Source organism: Macaca mulatta, chromosome 10, assembly GCF_049350105.2.
Source record: "Macaca mulatta isolate MMU2019108-1 chromosome 10, T2T-MMU8v2.0, whole genome shotgun sequence".
In the NCBI taxonomy this organism is placed as follows: Eukaryota; Metazoa; Chordata; class Mammalia; order Primates; family Cercopithecidae; genus Macaca; species Macaca mulatta.
This window is the reverse complement of record NC_133415.1, coordinates 104377866-104394759: the sequence shown is the minus strand read 5'-3', so window position 1 is coordinate 104394759 and position 16894 is coordinate 104377866. Positions and strand designations below refer to the sequence as shown.

At 48.7% G+C, this 16894-nt stretch overlaps 1 protein-coding gene across 8 annotated transcripts in view; it reads left to right on the top strand.

Moving 5' to 3' along the window:
- NFATC2 (nuclear factor of activated T cells 2) overlaps positions 1 to 16894 on the top strand; it is a 176946-nt gene that overhangs the window by 27667 nt on the left and 132385 nt on the right. For 4 of the 8 annotated variants that reach the window (XM_077951993.1, XM_077951992.1, XM_015148778.3 and 1 more), the window contains exon 2: positions 10968 to 11997. In XM_077951993.1, coding sequence (XP_077808119.1) covers positions 10968 to 11997 — 1030 coding nt within the window. The remainder of the gene's footprint in view (positions 1 to 10967; positions 11998 to 16894) is intronic. The other 4 variants (XM_028828511.2, XM_028828512.2, XM_077951994.1 and 1 more) reach the window with 1 other exon arrangement.

Sequence of the window (16894 nt, the reverse complement as noted above, 5' to 3'; positions counted from 1 at the left end):
GTGAGGAAGCCACTCTGAGGTCTGTTCTCTGTCATGCACTGTACTCTCTTCTGTTAGATACAGACCTTGCTAAATCACCAGTTTAATCTCAAATGCTTTAAAAATGGAGGGAGTTCAGCAAGGTGATTGGATAAATTGTGGTTGATTTGTACAACGAAATAGTACACAGCAATGAAAGAGAAAGGACTACTGCACACAATAGGGGTGAAGCTCAGACATTCTGTTGAGCAAAATAAGTGAGACACATCCATCCAGATTTTATTTAAAGGATGTTCGAGAGCAGTCAAACCCAGCATATGGTGGGAAAAGTCAGGGAGTGGTTCTTCCTGGGTGAGGGCGTCTGGCTTCAGAGGGGCCACACGGAACCCTCTGGGGTACTTGAAATGTTCTGTATCTTGTGCGCATATATATGCAAAGGCACAAGATGTATGTGAAATATTTGTGCATTTTACTGCATATAAGTGATGCATATTTAAAAAACTGATGAAGGCCGGGCATGGTGGCTCACACCTCTAATCCCACCGCTGGGAGGCTGAGGTGGGCGGATCACCTAAGATCAGGAGTTCGAGACCAGCCTGGCCAACATGGTGAAATCCTGTCTCTACTGAAAATACAAAAATTAGCTGGGTGTGGTGGCAGGTACCTGTAATTCCAGCTACTAGGGAGGCTGAGGCAGGAGAATCGCTTGAACCCAGGAGGTGGAGGTTGCAGTGAGCCGAGATTGCGCCACTGCACTCTAGACTGTGCAACAAGAGTGAGACTCCATCTCAAAAACAAACAACAAAACTGATGAAATCTGCAGATCCTATATACACACACATCATGCTACACATGTACAGCCCTTCCCCCCATGCACTGCCCCTCACCACATACCCCGGTGCACCCCCAACCCTGAAATTTAATCCAAGCTTTGCCCTGACTCTTTTTGTGGTCTTGGGAATTTCCCTGCACCCCAAGCCTCAGTTTCCCCATCTGTAACACAGAGGGAGATTCAGAGTAGCTATCTCCAGCAGTTGATGTAAACTGCAGAGAGAACAGGGGAGCGTACACGTGAAAGCTTGCAGCACAGTGGCCATAAGCTGTTCGAATGACTAAAAATAGGAATATCTCTGGAATTCTCCAAGGCAGGAGGGCCCCAGGAAATGTCTTGAAACCAGCAAGAGACAGTTCTTCGCATCCAGATTTGACGATGGAGATGAGATTTGGTTTGTGTGCCACATGCCTGGGCCCTGCTGCCCCCATCTAAAAGGTGACCTTGCGGCCTGTGGGTTGCAGATTCCATACATTTCTCCACCCCTCTCCAAAAGCAATACGTGTCAGCATGTGGGCGCGCGTGTTTTTGCAAGCAGTCATGCCAGCAGCCAGTCTGCAAGCCTCATTGCTTGTGGATCACCCCGGTCCTGTGTCCCGGGCGCCTGGCCTTGCAGCAGCCTGCCTGGGAAGCACCACTGAGCTTGTCTTTCGGCCCCGTCTGGGGAAGGCAGACAGCTGTCTTAGCTGGGGCAAGGTCGGCAAAGACATCGCGTTCAGAATGACTTTTTCCAGCGGTTCCATGGACGAGACAGGATGGCAAATGTCCTCCCTTTCCTTTTTGGCATTTCTGGACCTGATTTATCCAGATGGAATTTCTTGACTTTCAGGCCCTGTGTCTGTATGTGTCACCTCTGAATGAAGGGTGTGACAACCTGACTCTCATCATTAATACACATGATTCATTGATTGAGAATCCACTTACTGTTAGGTGGTGTGTGTGTGTGACCGGGTGGGGCGTGGGCAGCAGCGGTCTAGGGGGGCTTGTCTGAAAGTTTGCTGAGTGTCAGATTTGTTATTTGGAGGCAATCCATTACTTTTCAAAGGGGTTCTTTCTATAGGTTGTGCGCACCCGCCAGATGAAAAATCCATCCACCTTCCTGCTCTGTTTTGGGGTTCCTTGCAGCCCTGATGGGCAGGAAGTTATGCAAGTTGTCGGGGTGAGTGGCAGGAGGCAAGGTTTGTCTCTCTGTCTGCCCCTTTCCTCCGGCTACAGGTCTGCGGTGCCAGCTGTGGCATCCTAAGTGCTGCCTTGGCGACAGACTGTGATGTCCCAAACCCAGGCCCTGGGACTCACACCACCTCGGCATTGGGGTGAGCTCATCAAGCCGTGGGTCGGATCAGCTTGGCCAGGGATCAGTGGAGCCCTGTGGCCCCGCTGCCCATCGAGGGGGCATCCAGCCCCCAGGCCAGGCCCTGTTCCTCTCTTCCCAGCCACTCAAGCCTGAAAGCTCCATTGGTCTCTGCCCCTCCCCGTGCCCGCCAAGGACGGCTGCCTCTCAGAGGTTCCCTAGCTGGGTTTCTATTTTGGTCATACTATTCTGCTTCCCGAAAATTCCACCGCCTGCAGTTCTAGGCAGAGAAGATGTTCTCTTGCTGTTCCTTTTTTCAAAAGTGGTCTGTTGGCTGGTGGGTTGGCGCTGAGCGAGTGGCCACCTCAGACTTGGCTGTGTGTCCGTCTGTGAGGGTGAGCAACAGGCCTCCAGAGCTTCCAGGGGGAGAGGCGCTGGCGGGGACCACTGTGTGGCCTGAGTGTGATTTTTAAAATAATCTTTGACTCAATTCTGGGGCAAAAGGAGAGACTGTGAACATTCCCGAAGAAAGGAATCTGTATCTTCAGTTGTCAGGGGCAGCCTACCTCCCGAGTGAAATGATGAGGCCCCCAGAATATTTTCTTTTCCAGGGGGATCCTTGCTTCCTTGTGTCAGGGTCAGGGTGTCGCCATCCAGGAAATCACCTCTTTCCTGAGATGCAGGATAAAGTAGTGGTTAAGGGGGTGGAGGAGCCAGGTTGCCTGAGAATGAATCTTGGCTCTGATACTTAGAAGCTGTGTGACCTTGGGCAAATTACTTACCCTCTCTGAGCCTCATTTTTCCCCCTATATAAAATGGGGAAACAATATCACCTGCTTTATAAGGTTCTTGTGAGACAAATATGAACATATACTAGATGCATACAGTGGTTCTCGATATAAAGTAAGTGGTATAGATGTGTTAGCTATTAGTATTTCAGTTATGACAAGCAGCTCACTGACTCACTAGCACTTTAGTAAGATTTAGTTGATCCACTCCCAGGTAGCCTGGGAGGAAAAGTACAAAGTGTGGAATGGAGAGGGTGTTGGAAGCACATTTACCTCCTCCACACATTTTCTGAAGATCAGCAGAATCTGAGGTGAAAAGAGAATTCCTAAAGTGCTGACCAACCCATTTTATTTTTATAAAAATGTCTTCCTTTTTTTCATAATGCTTTTGAAGGGGTTGGGGACTAGTGCGTCCAAGTTGTTGTAAAATAGAGTAACTATAGCAGGGAAAGAGCAGAATTGTCACTGAAAAGATTATTCTTTCAATAATAATCCAGTAGGCCCCATTTACTGAGTATTGATTCTGTGTGTCTTGGGCTTTGCATAGGTTAGGGAAACTGACAGGCTTGTATCACCAGCGTCATCACCCCGTGTCACACATGAGGACATGGAGTTTCCCCAAGTCTCACAGCCAGGGGTGGGAGTGGATCTGGAGTCCCCTAACCCTGTGCTACCCTCCGTTCTCAGACCTGGATCTCAGTTTAGAGCTCTTGCTTGGTGGGGCAAAGAGGAGGGCTGAACTGGCCTCCCCAGCAATCTTGTCCTGCAGTTTTCGGCAGTGGTCAGAGATTTCGCCACATATTCCCAGGGCCTACCTATTGGGTAAGCACCCAGGAACTCGATGAAAGGACGGGTGATAAGAATGAGAACTTTCAGACGTCTGCCACAGAGCTGAGCGTTACCTGCCAGGGCCGAGAGCGACCAGATGTCTCATTTCTCAATCAGTTCAGGTTGAGGGCGTGAGTCATGAGTTGATGCTTCCAGCAGTCTTTGGGCCTCTGCTGTGCGCAGGCCTCGTGTGCCATGCTGGGGTTGTAAAGCCAGGAGCCACGGTCCTCCGCTGGGGGCGAGTCTGCCTGGCAGGAGATGTTTGGCGATGCCTGGAGACATTTTTGGTTGCCACAATGGGGAGAGGGGCAGGGCAGCTACTATGGGCATCCGGTGGGTGGGTGGCTGTGAGGGTCGAGTAATTTACTACATGTGATGTGCTTACAACAGTGCCTTGCGTGTAAGTTCCCAAAACATTTTAGCTGCTTTTTCTGCATTATAATTATCTTCATAATAATTATTGATGTCTGCCTCTAAGAAGCTCAGAGTCTAGAGGGTAGACAAATGAGTGAATCCATAGACAGACTTCTGTGGGACCTGGGAGTGTAGAAGAGCTGCCTGATCCAGCCTGGGGAAACAGGGAGGGCCTCCAGGAGGGGGTGGTTCACGTCAAATCATGATGGATAAATAGTGGCTTGTTAGGAGACGTAAGGTCGGGAGGTATGGAAGGGAGTTCTGGGTCAGGGGAACAGTATGTGCATGACATGGAGGCACAGAGGCCCTCAAGCAGCAACCTCTAAATCCCCCATCACTGCTTCTATCTTCTTCCTCCCTTTGGTACTGATGCCTCGTATTTAAGCCAGGTACCTCCCATGGTAGGCGAAATGGATTTTAGGTGGTCCACCAGTGAGGACATTGTATTTGCTAAGAACTATTTTTCAGTGCTATTTTCTCTTCGAACTAGTCGGAAGGAGTGGAATTTCAGGCTGGGCGTGGTGACTCAAGACTGTAATCCCAGCACTTTGGGAGGCCGAGGCAGGTGGATTACCTGAGGTCAGGAGTTCGAGACCAGCCTGGTTAACATGGTGAAACCCCGTCTTTACTGAAAATACAAAAAAATTAGCCGGGCGTGGTAGTGGGCACCTGTAATCCCAGCTACGCAGGAGGCTGAGGCAGGAGAATCACTTGAACCCAGGAGGCGGAGGTTGCAGTGAGTCGAGATCACACCACTGTACTCCAGCCTGGCAACAGAGTGAGAAATCTGTCTCAGAAAACAAAAAACAAAGCAAAACAAACAAAAAAAAGGAGTAACGCTTTAGTGAGGTACTGCTGTATCGTTCACACTTTTCTTTCTAACACTGACTCCTCCCTCTCCCTGTTTCTAGGTCTTGACTTTCTGGGGTCCTGGAAATGTTCCATATTTTGATTATGTTGGTGGTAGCAAGAATGTATGACATTTGGCAAAACTCATCAAACCCTATACTCAAAACACTGACATCTGTGTATATGAGTTATACCACAGGAGCATTGGCGGGGGTGGGGGTGTATAAAACCTCAGTCTCAGAGTCTTTGCCCAGCCACTGTGTCTTGCTTGAATTTAGTAAGTTTTATTTTTATTGTATTTTTACCCTACCTTCTATTTATGGAGGTGACATTGATTTTCCATCTACAGTAGTGGTATAAAGTTTCCTTTTAAAATAATAAAAAAAATAAGTGAGTGAATTTAAATACTAGAAATATTAAGTAAATATTTTTTGGCGGCACATGAATAGAGCAAAGATCGTGCAAGTGGTTAAAAAAAAGCAAGCTTTTTGGAAACCCTCCTGAGAAAATTTGGTGGTTCTGAGATGAAACTAACTTCAGCCGGTGCCGTGCAGGCATCGTGATGACTGTGAGAAAGCCGCCTGCGAGCATGGCGGTTGTTTAAGGAGAAATAGCGAGAAATCTCAGCCAGTAACTTAGAGGAATATTTTAATGATGTGCTATTTGTGAAATTTACTGTCAAATACCCAGGGTACTGAGAATTCAATGATTATTAATTATCTTCCTATTCCCCGCTTGCTGGTAAACATTTAAAGTCTTGTCAAGAGGAAAAAAAAAAGAAAAACTCTGCCGCTTGGATTAATGAAAACCAATGTAAATGCTTTAAATACTTTTGCTCAGCACACTCGAGCTTTCTGTTTTTCAGGGCTCCCAGGGAGTGTGAGCCATCGGCGTTTTCAGGACTGCGTTTCTGTGGACTGTCCACATCAGCCCCAACCGTGTGTTTCTGATAAGATGCAGTGCAGTTTTTCTGATACGGCCGGAATTTTTGCCAAGAGACTTTTTGTGTTTTGTTTTTCTGGTTCGAATTCTCAGAATGTTGTTGGCCATGGACTTGACATTCCTCTTTTCCTAGATTAAAAATCTATGCTCTGTTACCTTCCAGGAAGGCGTGTGTGTGCACACGTATGTGCGAATTCAAATACACGTTTACATTAAACTGCAGCCTCTCAAGAACTCCAGGCCTTACAGATGCTAGCTAGAAAAATCAAAGGATTTCAGAGCCAGAAGCCACCAAGGAAACGGATTCAATGTAATGCTGTTCAGTTATAAACGAGAAGGTGTTGAGGCCTCCAGTGGGTGGGGGACTTTTCCAAAATCATGCTGCTGCTTAGTGGCAGGGCAGGACCGCACTCTCCATTTCCTGCTTCATAAAACAGGGTTTCATTACTATAGATCGTGTTATGTCATCTACCACCTATGAAATAAAAATGTTTCTTTTGGGAGTTACATTTATTTTCTTACATAATTACATGAATCAAAGGAAGTCTCCTTTCTGCCATGCCACTGTCCTCTTATTCCTTAGTTCTCCTCCCCGGAGGATGTCACTGTTCCTTGTGACTTCCAGAGAAAGCCTGTGCATCCTTCAGCTGTGCCTGTACATCTGTCTGTGTGTGTACATCTGTGCGTGTACATCTGTGCGCGTATGTCTTTGTACATCTGTGTACATATGTGTAATCTGTATACATCTGTACATCTGTACACTGTACACCTCTGTGTGTGTACATCCTCTCATCCTTTTTATGCTGTGCACACTATACAGCTTGCTTTTCTCATTTAATACTAAATCTCACTGGTCATTCCATGTCAATGCATAAAGAACTTCTTCAGGCCTTTTTTGTAGCTATATTGTATCCCTTCATATGCATGAGCCAGAATTAATTCATCCCCAGTAGATGGGTTTTGTGTTGCTTCCAGTCTTTTGGGATTACAGTCAGGGTTGTAGTAACTAATCTTAAGGATACACAGGTCATTTTGCACAGATGAGAGTATATCTGCAGGAAGAATTTTTTTTTTTTTTTTGAGACAGGGTCACATCCTGTCACCTAGGCTGGGAAGTGGTGGCACAATCATGGGTCACTGCAGCCTTGATCCTCCCACCTCAGCTTCTCTAGTAGCTGGGACTACAGGCAGGTGTTACCATGTCCAGCTAATGAAAAAAATTTTTTTTTGTTTTGGAGATGGGTTCTCTATGTTGCCCAGTCTGGTCTCAAACTCCTGAGCTCAAGCAATCTTCCTACCTCTGTCCCCCAAAGGGTTGGGATTCCAGGCGTGAGCTACCATGACTGGCCCAGGATGAATTTCTAAAAGTAGCATTGCTTGGTTCCGAGGGCACATATAGTTCCAAGGGCATGTGTGTTTGGAATTTTCATGGATATTACCAAATGACCCTCTCTAGAGTTATCGCCTTCTATCTTTTGGTTTGGATAGTGGCATCTTTGATTAATAGTTTATTCCAGGTCGACTTTTCTGAACTTGCATCATTCATTCAGCCAACACATCCTTTTTGAGGGCCTGTTTAGTGGCAGGACCCATCCAAGTGCTAGGGGCATGGCAGAGCAAGAGTCCTCATAGCATTCGCTGATTGGTGGAGGTGCATCTCGAGGTTGAGGGAGGGGCAGACTGGAGGTTGAGGGAAACGGAGAACTTCACAGTTCCTCAGTCGTTATGGTGAGATGTGCACAGAACACAGCAGGGACCTGTGAGCGGGGCCTGAGCTAGTCAAGTGGTCGGGGGTCCTTCTAGAAGCATGCAATACTTAAGCCGCACCCATGGGCACGGGCGGGCTTTAGTCATGTGGAGAAGGGGGCCTGGCAGTGGGCAGGGGAGGAGCTGTTGAGGCAGGGGCAGCAGCAAGTATGCCAGGGCAGGAAGGAGCTTTTTTAAAAAACTCCTTTTAAAAAACTCCCCTTTGCCAGGCACGGTGGCTCTCGCCTATAATCACAACACTTTGGGAGGCTGAGGTGGGAGGATCACTTGAGCTCAGGAGTTTGAGACCAGCCTGGGCAACATAGTGAAACCTCGTCTCTACTAAAAAAAAAAAAAAAAAAAAAAATTAACTGAGCCCGGTGGTGTGCGCTGGTAGTCCCAGCTACTTGGGAGGCTGAGGTGGGAGGATCGCTTGAGCCTGGGAGGTGGAGGCTGCAGTGAGCTATTATTGTGCCACAGCACTCCAAACTGGGCAGCTGAGTATGACCTCAAAATCAAACCGAAAACAAAAATCACCACACGCCCCTCTGGCTGGAGTTCAGACAGGGCGGGAGGGGGAGTGAATGCCGGCGAGGGTCGATGGGCAGGCAGGGCCCAGCCAGGCTGCCTGGCGGGGCTCATTTATTTTTACCTAGAGCTGTGGGGAGCCATTTTGGAAGTGGGGGTACCATGTGGACCCCGAGAGATCAGCTCAGCTAAACTGGACAGTATTTCCTCTACGACAGCCCAGAAAGGGAACAAGGAGGCTGAGGCTCACTGGGGAGGTCACTCAGGCTTCCCCAAGGCAGGAAAAGGTCTTGTTTCTGGCTGGCAGGCCCCTGGACATGGTTCTTGTATTATTCTCTCAGCCACTCGGCAAATGTTTGTGGGGGCTTGCAAGTGCCAGGCCCTGTGGTAGGTGCTTGGCAGACAATGCTGGGCCACAGTGACACGGGCCCAACACTGATGGAGCTCTGGGTCGAGTGTGGGGTTGTAAAATTCTCTAAAGGGCCAAGGAGTAAATATTTCAGGCTTTGGGGGCCATTCGGTTCCCAAACTACCAACTCCGCTGTTGTAGTATAGGAGTAAGCTGTAGCTTGCTTTGTTCACCCTGTGTAAATAAATAGGTGTGGCTGTGTTGTCCTAAAACTATTTACAGACACAACCCATGGGCCGCATTTGGCCCGTGGATTGTGGTTTGCCTGCTCCTGGTTTGGCAGAATGAGATTGCCTAAACAGATACCTGGTGCGAAGGGAGCTGTTAGCAGGTGTCAGTGGAGAAAAGATGGCTGGGAAAAGGGGTGGAGGTGAGCTTTTTGATGGGCCGATCTCAGGAGGTGCTGGCTGAGCAGATGCAGGAAGGAACCAGGGGAAGTGGGAGGATCTTGCGGGGAGGGTTTCCAAGCAGAGGGAACCCCAGGCCTCTGAGGCAGGAGCTGCTTCAGTACAGCGAGGATGTTGGAGGGGTTGTTGCTGACCCAGCTTGGGGAGAAGTGGGGAGTGGTGGGGGTGGGTGGCAGGCCGGGGCACAGGCTGTATTAGTGACTTTTGGTTCCATCTAAAGTGTCCAGAAGCCTTAATAGTAGGTTTTGAGAATGGACATCTTAAAGGCTGCTGCGTGACAAACAGACTGACAGAGCCACAAAGTGGGGAGGCCAGGGAGGAGGTGACTGCAGTAGTCCCCGTGCGAGAGGACGGCGGCTTGGACCAGGGTGGATGCGATGGAGTGGGGAGACCTGGAAATCTGGTTTCTGTCCTGATGGTGGAACAGTCAGGGCTGATGACGGATCAGATGTGAGGCATCAGAGTAAGGAGTCCAGGCTGCCCCGTGAGCTGACGGGGAGGGTGGAGGGGCCTCTGATGAGATTGGGGGCCTTGGAGGTAGAGTTGCAGTGAGGGGTGGGTGGGGGGGAACTAACTCCATGGGAATTTCCCAGGTAGCCCCATGTACCTGGACCTGTACAGGATGCAGTGAGGCAGGGTGTCTGCTAGAAGAGGGTCAGGCTGAGAATTAAATGACAGTGTGAGGTGATGGGTGGCAGTGTCCTTGGGTGGCTGTCGTAGAACATTCTACTTGAACAGCATTCTCCAGCGGTAGGGCCTTTCGAGATGGCAGCAGGAGCCTGGGGTAGGCAGCCACTAATAAAGGAAGTTAGGTCATTTTGCAGTCATTGGTTTTATCTTTATTTTATTTGATTTTATTTTTGAGACAGAGTCTCACTCTATCACCCAGGCTGGCATGCAGCAGCACAATCTTGGCTCATTGAAACCTCCGCCTCCTGGTTTTAAGCGATTCTCATGCCTCAGCCTCCTGAGTAGCTGGGATTACAGGTCTGCGCCACCACACCTGGCTAATTTTTGTATTTTTAGTAGAGATGGGGTTTTACCATGTTGGCCAGGCTGGTCTCAAACTCCTGACCGCAAGTGATCTGCCCGCCTCAGCCTCCCAAAGTGCTGGGATTACAGGTGTGAGCTGCCACGCCCAGCCTGCATCCATTGGTTTTAATAGTTTGGGTGTCAGGTAACCTCTGTAGCAGTGACCCTGCCTGTTGGGGGGCAAGTGGCTTGCCTGTGGTATTTTTAAGCCTCCTAATTCCATATCTTTCGCTGGGCCTTTTCCCCGCTCTGGGCCTCAGTTTCCTCATTTGTAAAATGACACAGACGAGACATGAGTCAGGAGCCCTGGATCTGAATGAAGCCACTTCTTGTACTTGGTGTGAAATCTGGGATTCAAGCCCAGGGGACCATGGGCTGCAGAGCCTGTCCTGCGTCCATGTCACGTGTGTAGAGTGCTGCCATAGGCCCTGGATTGGTGCTTTTCAAACTACAGGTCATGACCCACCGCACCAGCGGGTTAGGAAATCCGTCTAATGGGTCGTGACCAGCGTTGAAGCAAAATCAATCAGGCAGGAGGGAGGGTCTGAGGGTGTCATGTAGCAGGGGTAAGTATGGACTTGGGAGGCTTTTGTTGCAGTTGTGGGTGTACACGGTGGTGTGAATGGGGTTGTGAGATAAAGTACACTTCTCCGAAGGGTTTCATTTAAACCCAAGTTTGGAGGCCCTTAGCCCGGGGATCTTCCAGAACTCGTTTTGCTTCGACCTCTCTTCTCCAGGGACCTGGGACAAAGTGGCCTCAGTTTCCTTCTGGTGAGGAACGGAGCTTCTAGCTTGGGGTTTGGCATGGTGGGAATTTGAAAAAAATAAACGACATGAGACAAAACCCAGCCTGTGATTGCTCTGCACCGGGAGTTCTGTTTTTGAGGCTTAAAAAGACCCCCCTTCCCCCTTCTCTTTCCAGAAGAGCCGAATGCACATAAGGTCGCCAGCCCACCCTCCGGACCCGCATACCCCGATGATGTCCTGGACTATGGCCTCAAGCCATACAGCCCCCTTGCTAGTCTCTCTGGCGAGCCCCCCGGCCGATTCGGAGAGCCGGATAGGGTAGGGCCGCAGAACTTTCTGAGCGCGGCCAAGCCAGCAGGGGCCTCGGGCCTGAGCCCTCGGATCGAGATCACTCCGTCCCACGAACTGATCCAGGCAGTGGGCCCCCTCCGCATGAGAGACGCGGGCCTCCTGGTGGAGCAGCCGCCCCTGGCCGGGGTGGCCGCCAGCCCGAGGTTCACCCTGCCGGTGCCCGGCTTCGAGGGCTACCGCGAGCCGCTTTGCTTGAGCCCCGCTAGCAGCGGCTCCTCTGCCAGCTTCATTTCTGACACCTTCTCCCCCTACACCTCGCCCTGCGTCTCGCCCAATAACGGCGGGCCCGACGACCTGTGTCCGCAGTTTCAAAACATCCCTGCTCATTATTCCCCCAGAACCTCGCCAATAATGTCACCTCGAACCAGCCTCGCCGAGGACAGCTGCCTGGGCCGCCACTCGCCCGTGCCCCGTCCGGCCTCCCGCTCCTCGTCGCCTGGTGCCAAGCGGAGGCATTCGTGCGCCGAGGCCTTGGTTGCCCTGCCGCCCGGAGCCTCACCCCAGCGCTCCCGGAGCCCCTCGCCGCAGCCCTCATCTCACGTGGCACCCCAGGACCACGGCGCTCCCGCTGGGTACCCCCCTGTGGCTGGCTCTGCCGTGATCATGGATGCCCTGAACAGCCTCGCCACGGACTCGCCTTGTGGGATCCCCCCCAAGATGTGGAAGACCAGCCCTGACCCCTCGCCGGTGTCTGCGGCCCCATCCAAGGCCGGCCTGCCTCGTCACATCTACCCGGCCGTGGAGTTCCTGGGGCCCTGCGAGCAGGGGGAGAGGAGAAACTCGGCTCCCGAATCCATCCTGCTGGTTCCGCCCACTTGGCCCAAGCCGCTGGTGCCTGCCATTCCCATCTGCAGGTGAGCAGGGCTTTGAAAATGATTGCTTCTGTGGTTTAGTTTTAAGAGATGGTTTTCTGTTTATGAGCATGGGATTCAGAGTCAGGTTTAAGTCTGACTTTAAATGGATTTAAATCTTGGCTTGGTCCCTTGCTGGTTGCGAGACCCTGAGAAGGAAGGTACATTCCCTGGGCCAGGTTTTTCTCATCTGTAAAATGGGTGTAATTAGTGTACCTGACTCACCAGGTGGTTATGAGATTGCAGTCATGATAAATGTAATTGCTCATATGTCACCTGGTTTATTCAAAAAGTGTTTATCAAACATCTAGGTGGCAGATTCTGTTACATAAGTAATGGAGAGATAGTGGTGAACTAAACAGGCAAAAATTTCTGCCTTCATGGAGCTGACATTCTAGTAGGCACAAGAGGAACTGATGTTTGTTAGCATCTGCTATGTGCCCCAGTTATATGGAGGCCGTAAAAAAAATGTGTGAGCCAAGGAGCTTAAAATCTTGGAAAGCTGAAGAGATGTATGTAGATAGCAGCATAGCATGTAGGCTTTGGAGTCTCTTAAGGCTCACTTTGAGTCCTGCCTCCGCCACTCACTACCTGAGTGAACGTGGGCATCTCTGCTGCTGCCTTTCTGCTGCTGTGCTTGTGAAAGACATTGCTAATCAGTCAGCACCCTCTTTCTCCTTGAGCTCCTTTCTGAAGCCATGCCTAGGGCAGACATCACTAATCAATCAAGAGCTTCCTCCCCCCACTGCATTTGTACTGAGCACCTTTCTGGTCTTGGTTTATTCCCTGTGAGAAGACAATAGAACCTACCTTGTGTGTGTGTTTTTTTAAAAAATGGATTAGATGAGACGATATAAGTCAAACTCTTAGTATAGAGCCTGTGCAGTGGTATCCTCGGATACCAAAATCTGAGGATGCTCAGGTCCCATATGTAAAATGGTATAGTATTTGCATATAACCTATGTACATCCTCCCATATCCATTACATCATCTTTAGATGATAATACCTTAGAATACCTAATACAATGCCTGCACACCACTTCATTCATATGGACTCAATGGGCATGGAAAATTCAAATTTTGCTTTTTGGAACTTCGTGGATTTGTTTTTTTCTGAATATTTTCAATCTGAGGACACAGAACCCCTGGATATAGAGGGCGAATTGCACTCTCTATGTATATTATTTCATTTGATTCTCACAGAAACTTGGTTTGTGTTATTTTTTTATCTTTGTTTTGATGAAATGACAAAGGAGGTATATGAAGGCTAAGGCTAGAGATTATCCTATCTGTTCTCGTAGATGAGGAATTGGAAGACTCATGTTATTACCACGATCCCTGTGGTTTTCAAATTATTTTTTATTTTAGCAAATGGAAGTCTTTTATCCCAAATATTAAACTGAGTCCCTACATAGGCCAGGTGCAGTGGCTTATGCCTGTAATCCCAGCACTTTGGGAGGTCAGGGTGGGTGGATCACCTGTGGTAGCAAGTTCAAGACCAGCCTGGCCAATATGGCAATACCGTATCTCCACTAAAAATTCAAAAAATAGCCAGGTATGGTGGCGCATGCCTGTAATCCCAGCTACTCCGGAGGCGGAGTAGGGAGAATTGGAGGAGGTTGCAGTGAGCCAAGATCATGCCACTGCACTCCAGCCTGGCGACAGAGCAAGACTCCACCTCAAAAAAAAAAAAAAAAAAAAAAATTGAGTCCTCAAATAGATAAATAGATAAAGGTGGAGCTCTTGATTGGTGTGGGGTTGAGGGTGGCCTCGGGCCCTGCCCACTGGGCCTTGTTCACCCCCATACCAGACGAAAATGTACTGCATGGAGCATCCAGCCTGGCATTTCCTTCAAAGCAGGTTCTGAGAACACCAGGGCTTCAGTATGTCAGTTGTTGTATCTTTAAAAAAAGGAGTTTATGGGTTTAACAGAGTTAAGTAGGTGCCTTTGTGCAGGCCTTCTCAGAGACTTTAATGTGGACAGAATATGCGGTGATTTCAAAGGCCATTTGGCTACAGAGCTCTGAGTTCAGTGACTAAAGTTTCACAGGGCTATCTTAGAAAATGCTGTCAGCCACAGTGGCTCATGCCTGTAATCCCAGCACTTTGGGAGGCTGAGGCAGGTGGATTACCTGAGGTGGGGAGTTCGAGACCATCCTGACCAACATGGAGAAACCCCGTCTCTACTAAAAATACGTAATTAGCCGGGTGTGGTAGCGCATGCCTGTAATCCCAGCTACTTGGGAGGCTGAGGCAGGAGAATCACTTGAACCCAGGAGACAGAGGTTGCAGTGAGCCAAGATGGCGCTATTGTACTCCAGTCTGGGCTCCTTGTTCTTTGTGCTACGTAGACAGGTCAGTCTCCAAACCATGATTTTATTTAATGGTTGAGAGTAGGGAGGGACACTGCTGTGAAATATGATTATGACATATTTATTGGAGACTTTGTTTATAAAAGCCTTTCCTCTCCGTGAGGCATCTTGATCAGAGAAGTTTTGAGTGTCAGAGTCCTTTGGTTCCTCACAAGTACCAATCTGTGCCAGCCAATGTGGTCTTTTGCAAGAATCTTCTATAAAGTTGAGAGGATGGGGCATCAGGGAAGTCTCCTGATAACATTGACCTCAGGGTATATGGGCATCTCAGCAGAGGGCTGGAATTCAAATCAGAATTTCAGGCTGGTTCTGATGCTCTACTTCTTTTTTTTTTTTTTGAGATGGAGTCTCGCTCTGTCGCCCAGGCTGGAGTGCAGTGGCGCGATCTCAGCTCACTGCAACCTCCGCCTCCCAGGTTCAAGCCATTCTCCTGCCTCAGCCTCCTGAGTAGCTGGGATTACAGGAATGTGCCACCATGCCCAGCTAATTTGTTGTTGTTGTTGTTAGTAGAGATGGGGTTTCACTATGTTGGTCAGGCTGGTCTCAAACTGCTGACCTCATGATCTGCCCGCCTTGGCCTCCCAAAGTGCTAGGATTACAGGTGTCAGCCACTGCAATGGCTTTTTTTTTTTTTTTTTTTTTTTGAGATGGAGTGTTGCTCTGTTGCTGAGGCCAGAGTACAGTAGCGTGATCTCAGCTCACTGCAACCTCTGCCTCCTGGCTTCAAGCGATTCTCCTGCTTCAGCCTCCCGAGTAGCTGGGACTATAGGCGCATACCACTATGCCTGGCTATTTTTTTTTGTATTTTTAGTAGAGACAGGGTTTCACCACGTTACAGGCCAGGCTGGTCTTGATCTCCTGACCTCGTGATCCACCTGCCTCAGCCTCCCAAAATGCTGGGATTACAGGGATGCTCTACTTCTTCAGATTGTATTTCAGCATCAAATACCTATTTCAGAACCAAGCAAAAGTATAAACTGAAACCTGGGGATATGCTGCTGAATTTTCTTCTCACAAAATTTTTGGTGCTTTAAAGCATATTAATACAGGGCTAAAGTGGTTTTTTAATGAGTCATAGTTTGTAAACCTTTAAAAACTGTTCACTTGTTTAAATGATATGGGTAAAAGTGGTGGTCACGTGTGGCTCGTTGGTTGCAGGCAGAAGCTTGAAAGCATCTTGGCACTATAACTAAGGTAAAGCAGGCGTACTTTGGAAACCCTAAGACTGCAGGGTAAAAGGGATTTCAGGAGGCAATGTGGTTGGAAAGAAGAGGAAGAGATTTGCTTGCATAGGGAGGATATGGTTATAAGTTGGATGAAATGTCTAAGTTGGACTCTGGCACAGATGAAGTTTATGGAGGTGCTACCCCTTGGGCTCCCCTTGGTACTGCTGTGATAGAGAAGACAGAATTGGCTTTATTGCAAGTGCTTAACCAAGCCCAGTTGATAGTGTCAGCTCCTAGCAGCCCTGAGCTAACTGGGAAAGAATACCCTGATTAATGATTTCTGCCATATGTGAAAACTCAGGACATGGTGACATAAATCCATAGTGATGCTTTTCAGAATTCCTAGGGGAAAAAAAGTGACAGCAGTTAGAAACATGCTAGAACTAACATAAGCTTCATTAATTGAGAAGTTGCTCACACTGTCTTCATCAAGGTGGAAGAGAAGGCAAAGAGAAAGATCTCTACCCTGTGAACAGTTCTATCTGTCATGTCTAAGAAATATGTGCTGCCTCAGCATTTTGTTCACATACAATCATGCCCCCATGATCACATTTTGGTTAATGATGGATCCCCCATATATGGGGGTGGTCCCATAAGATTATAATACTGTTTTGTTTGTGTTTTTGTTTTTTTGAGACAGAGTCTCTGTCACCCAGGCTAAAGTGCAGTGGTGCGATCTTGGCTGACTGCAACCGCCACCTCCCAAATTCAAGCGATTCTCGTGCCTCAGCCACCTGAGTAGCTGGGATTACAGACATGCGCCACCAAGCCCAGCTAATTTTTGTATTTTTAGTAGAGACAGGGCTTCGCCATGTTGGCCAGGCTGGTCTTGAACTCCTGGCCTTGAGTGATCTGCCCACCTCAGCCTCCCATAGTGTTGGGATTACAGGCATGAGCCACTGCACCCAGCCTTGTGTTTTGTTTTGTTTCGTTTTTGTTTTTGTTTTTTTTTTTTTTTTGAGACAGGGTCTCACTCTGGTCCCTCAGGCTGGAGTGCAGTGGTGCAATCACAGCTCACTGCAACCTTGACCTCCTGAGCTTGGATGATCTTCCCACCTCAGTGTCCCAGGTAGCTGGGACTATAGGCATGGACCACCATGCTTGGCTGATTTTTATTTTTATTTTTGTATTTTTAGTAGAGAGGGTCTCTTCATGTTGCCCAGGCTGTCCTCAAATCCTTGGGCTTAAGTGATCCACCCATGTTGTCCCCCCAAAGTGCTGGGATTAAGTCATGAGCCACCACACCCAGCCATAATACTGTATTTTTACTGTACCTTTTCTGTGTTTAGATATCTTTAGATA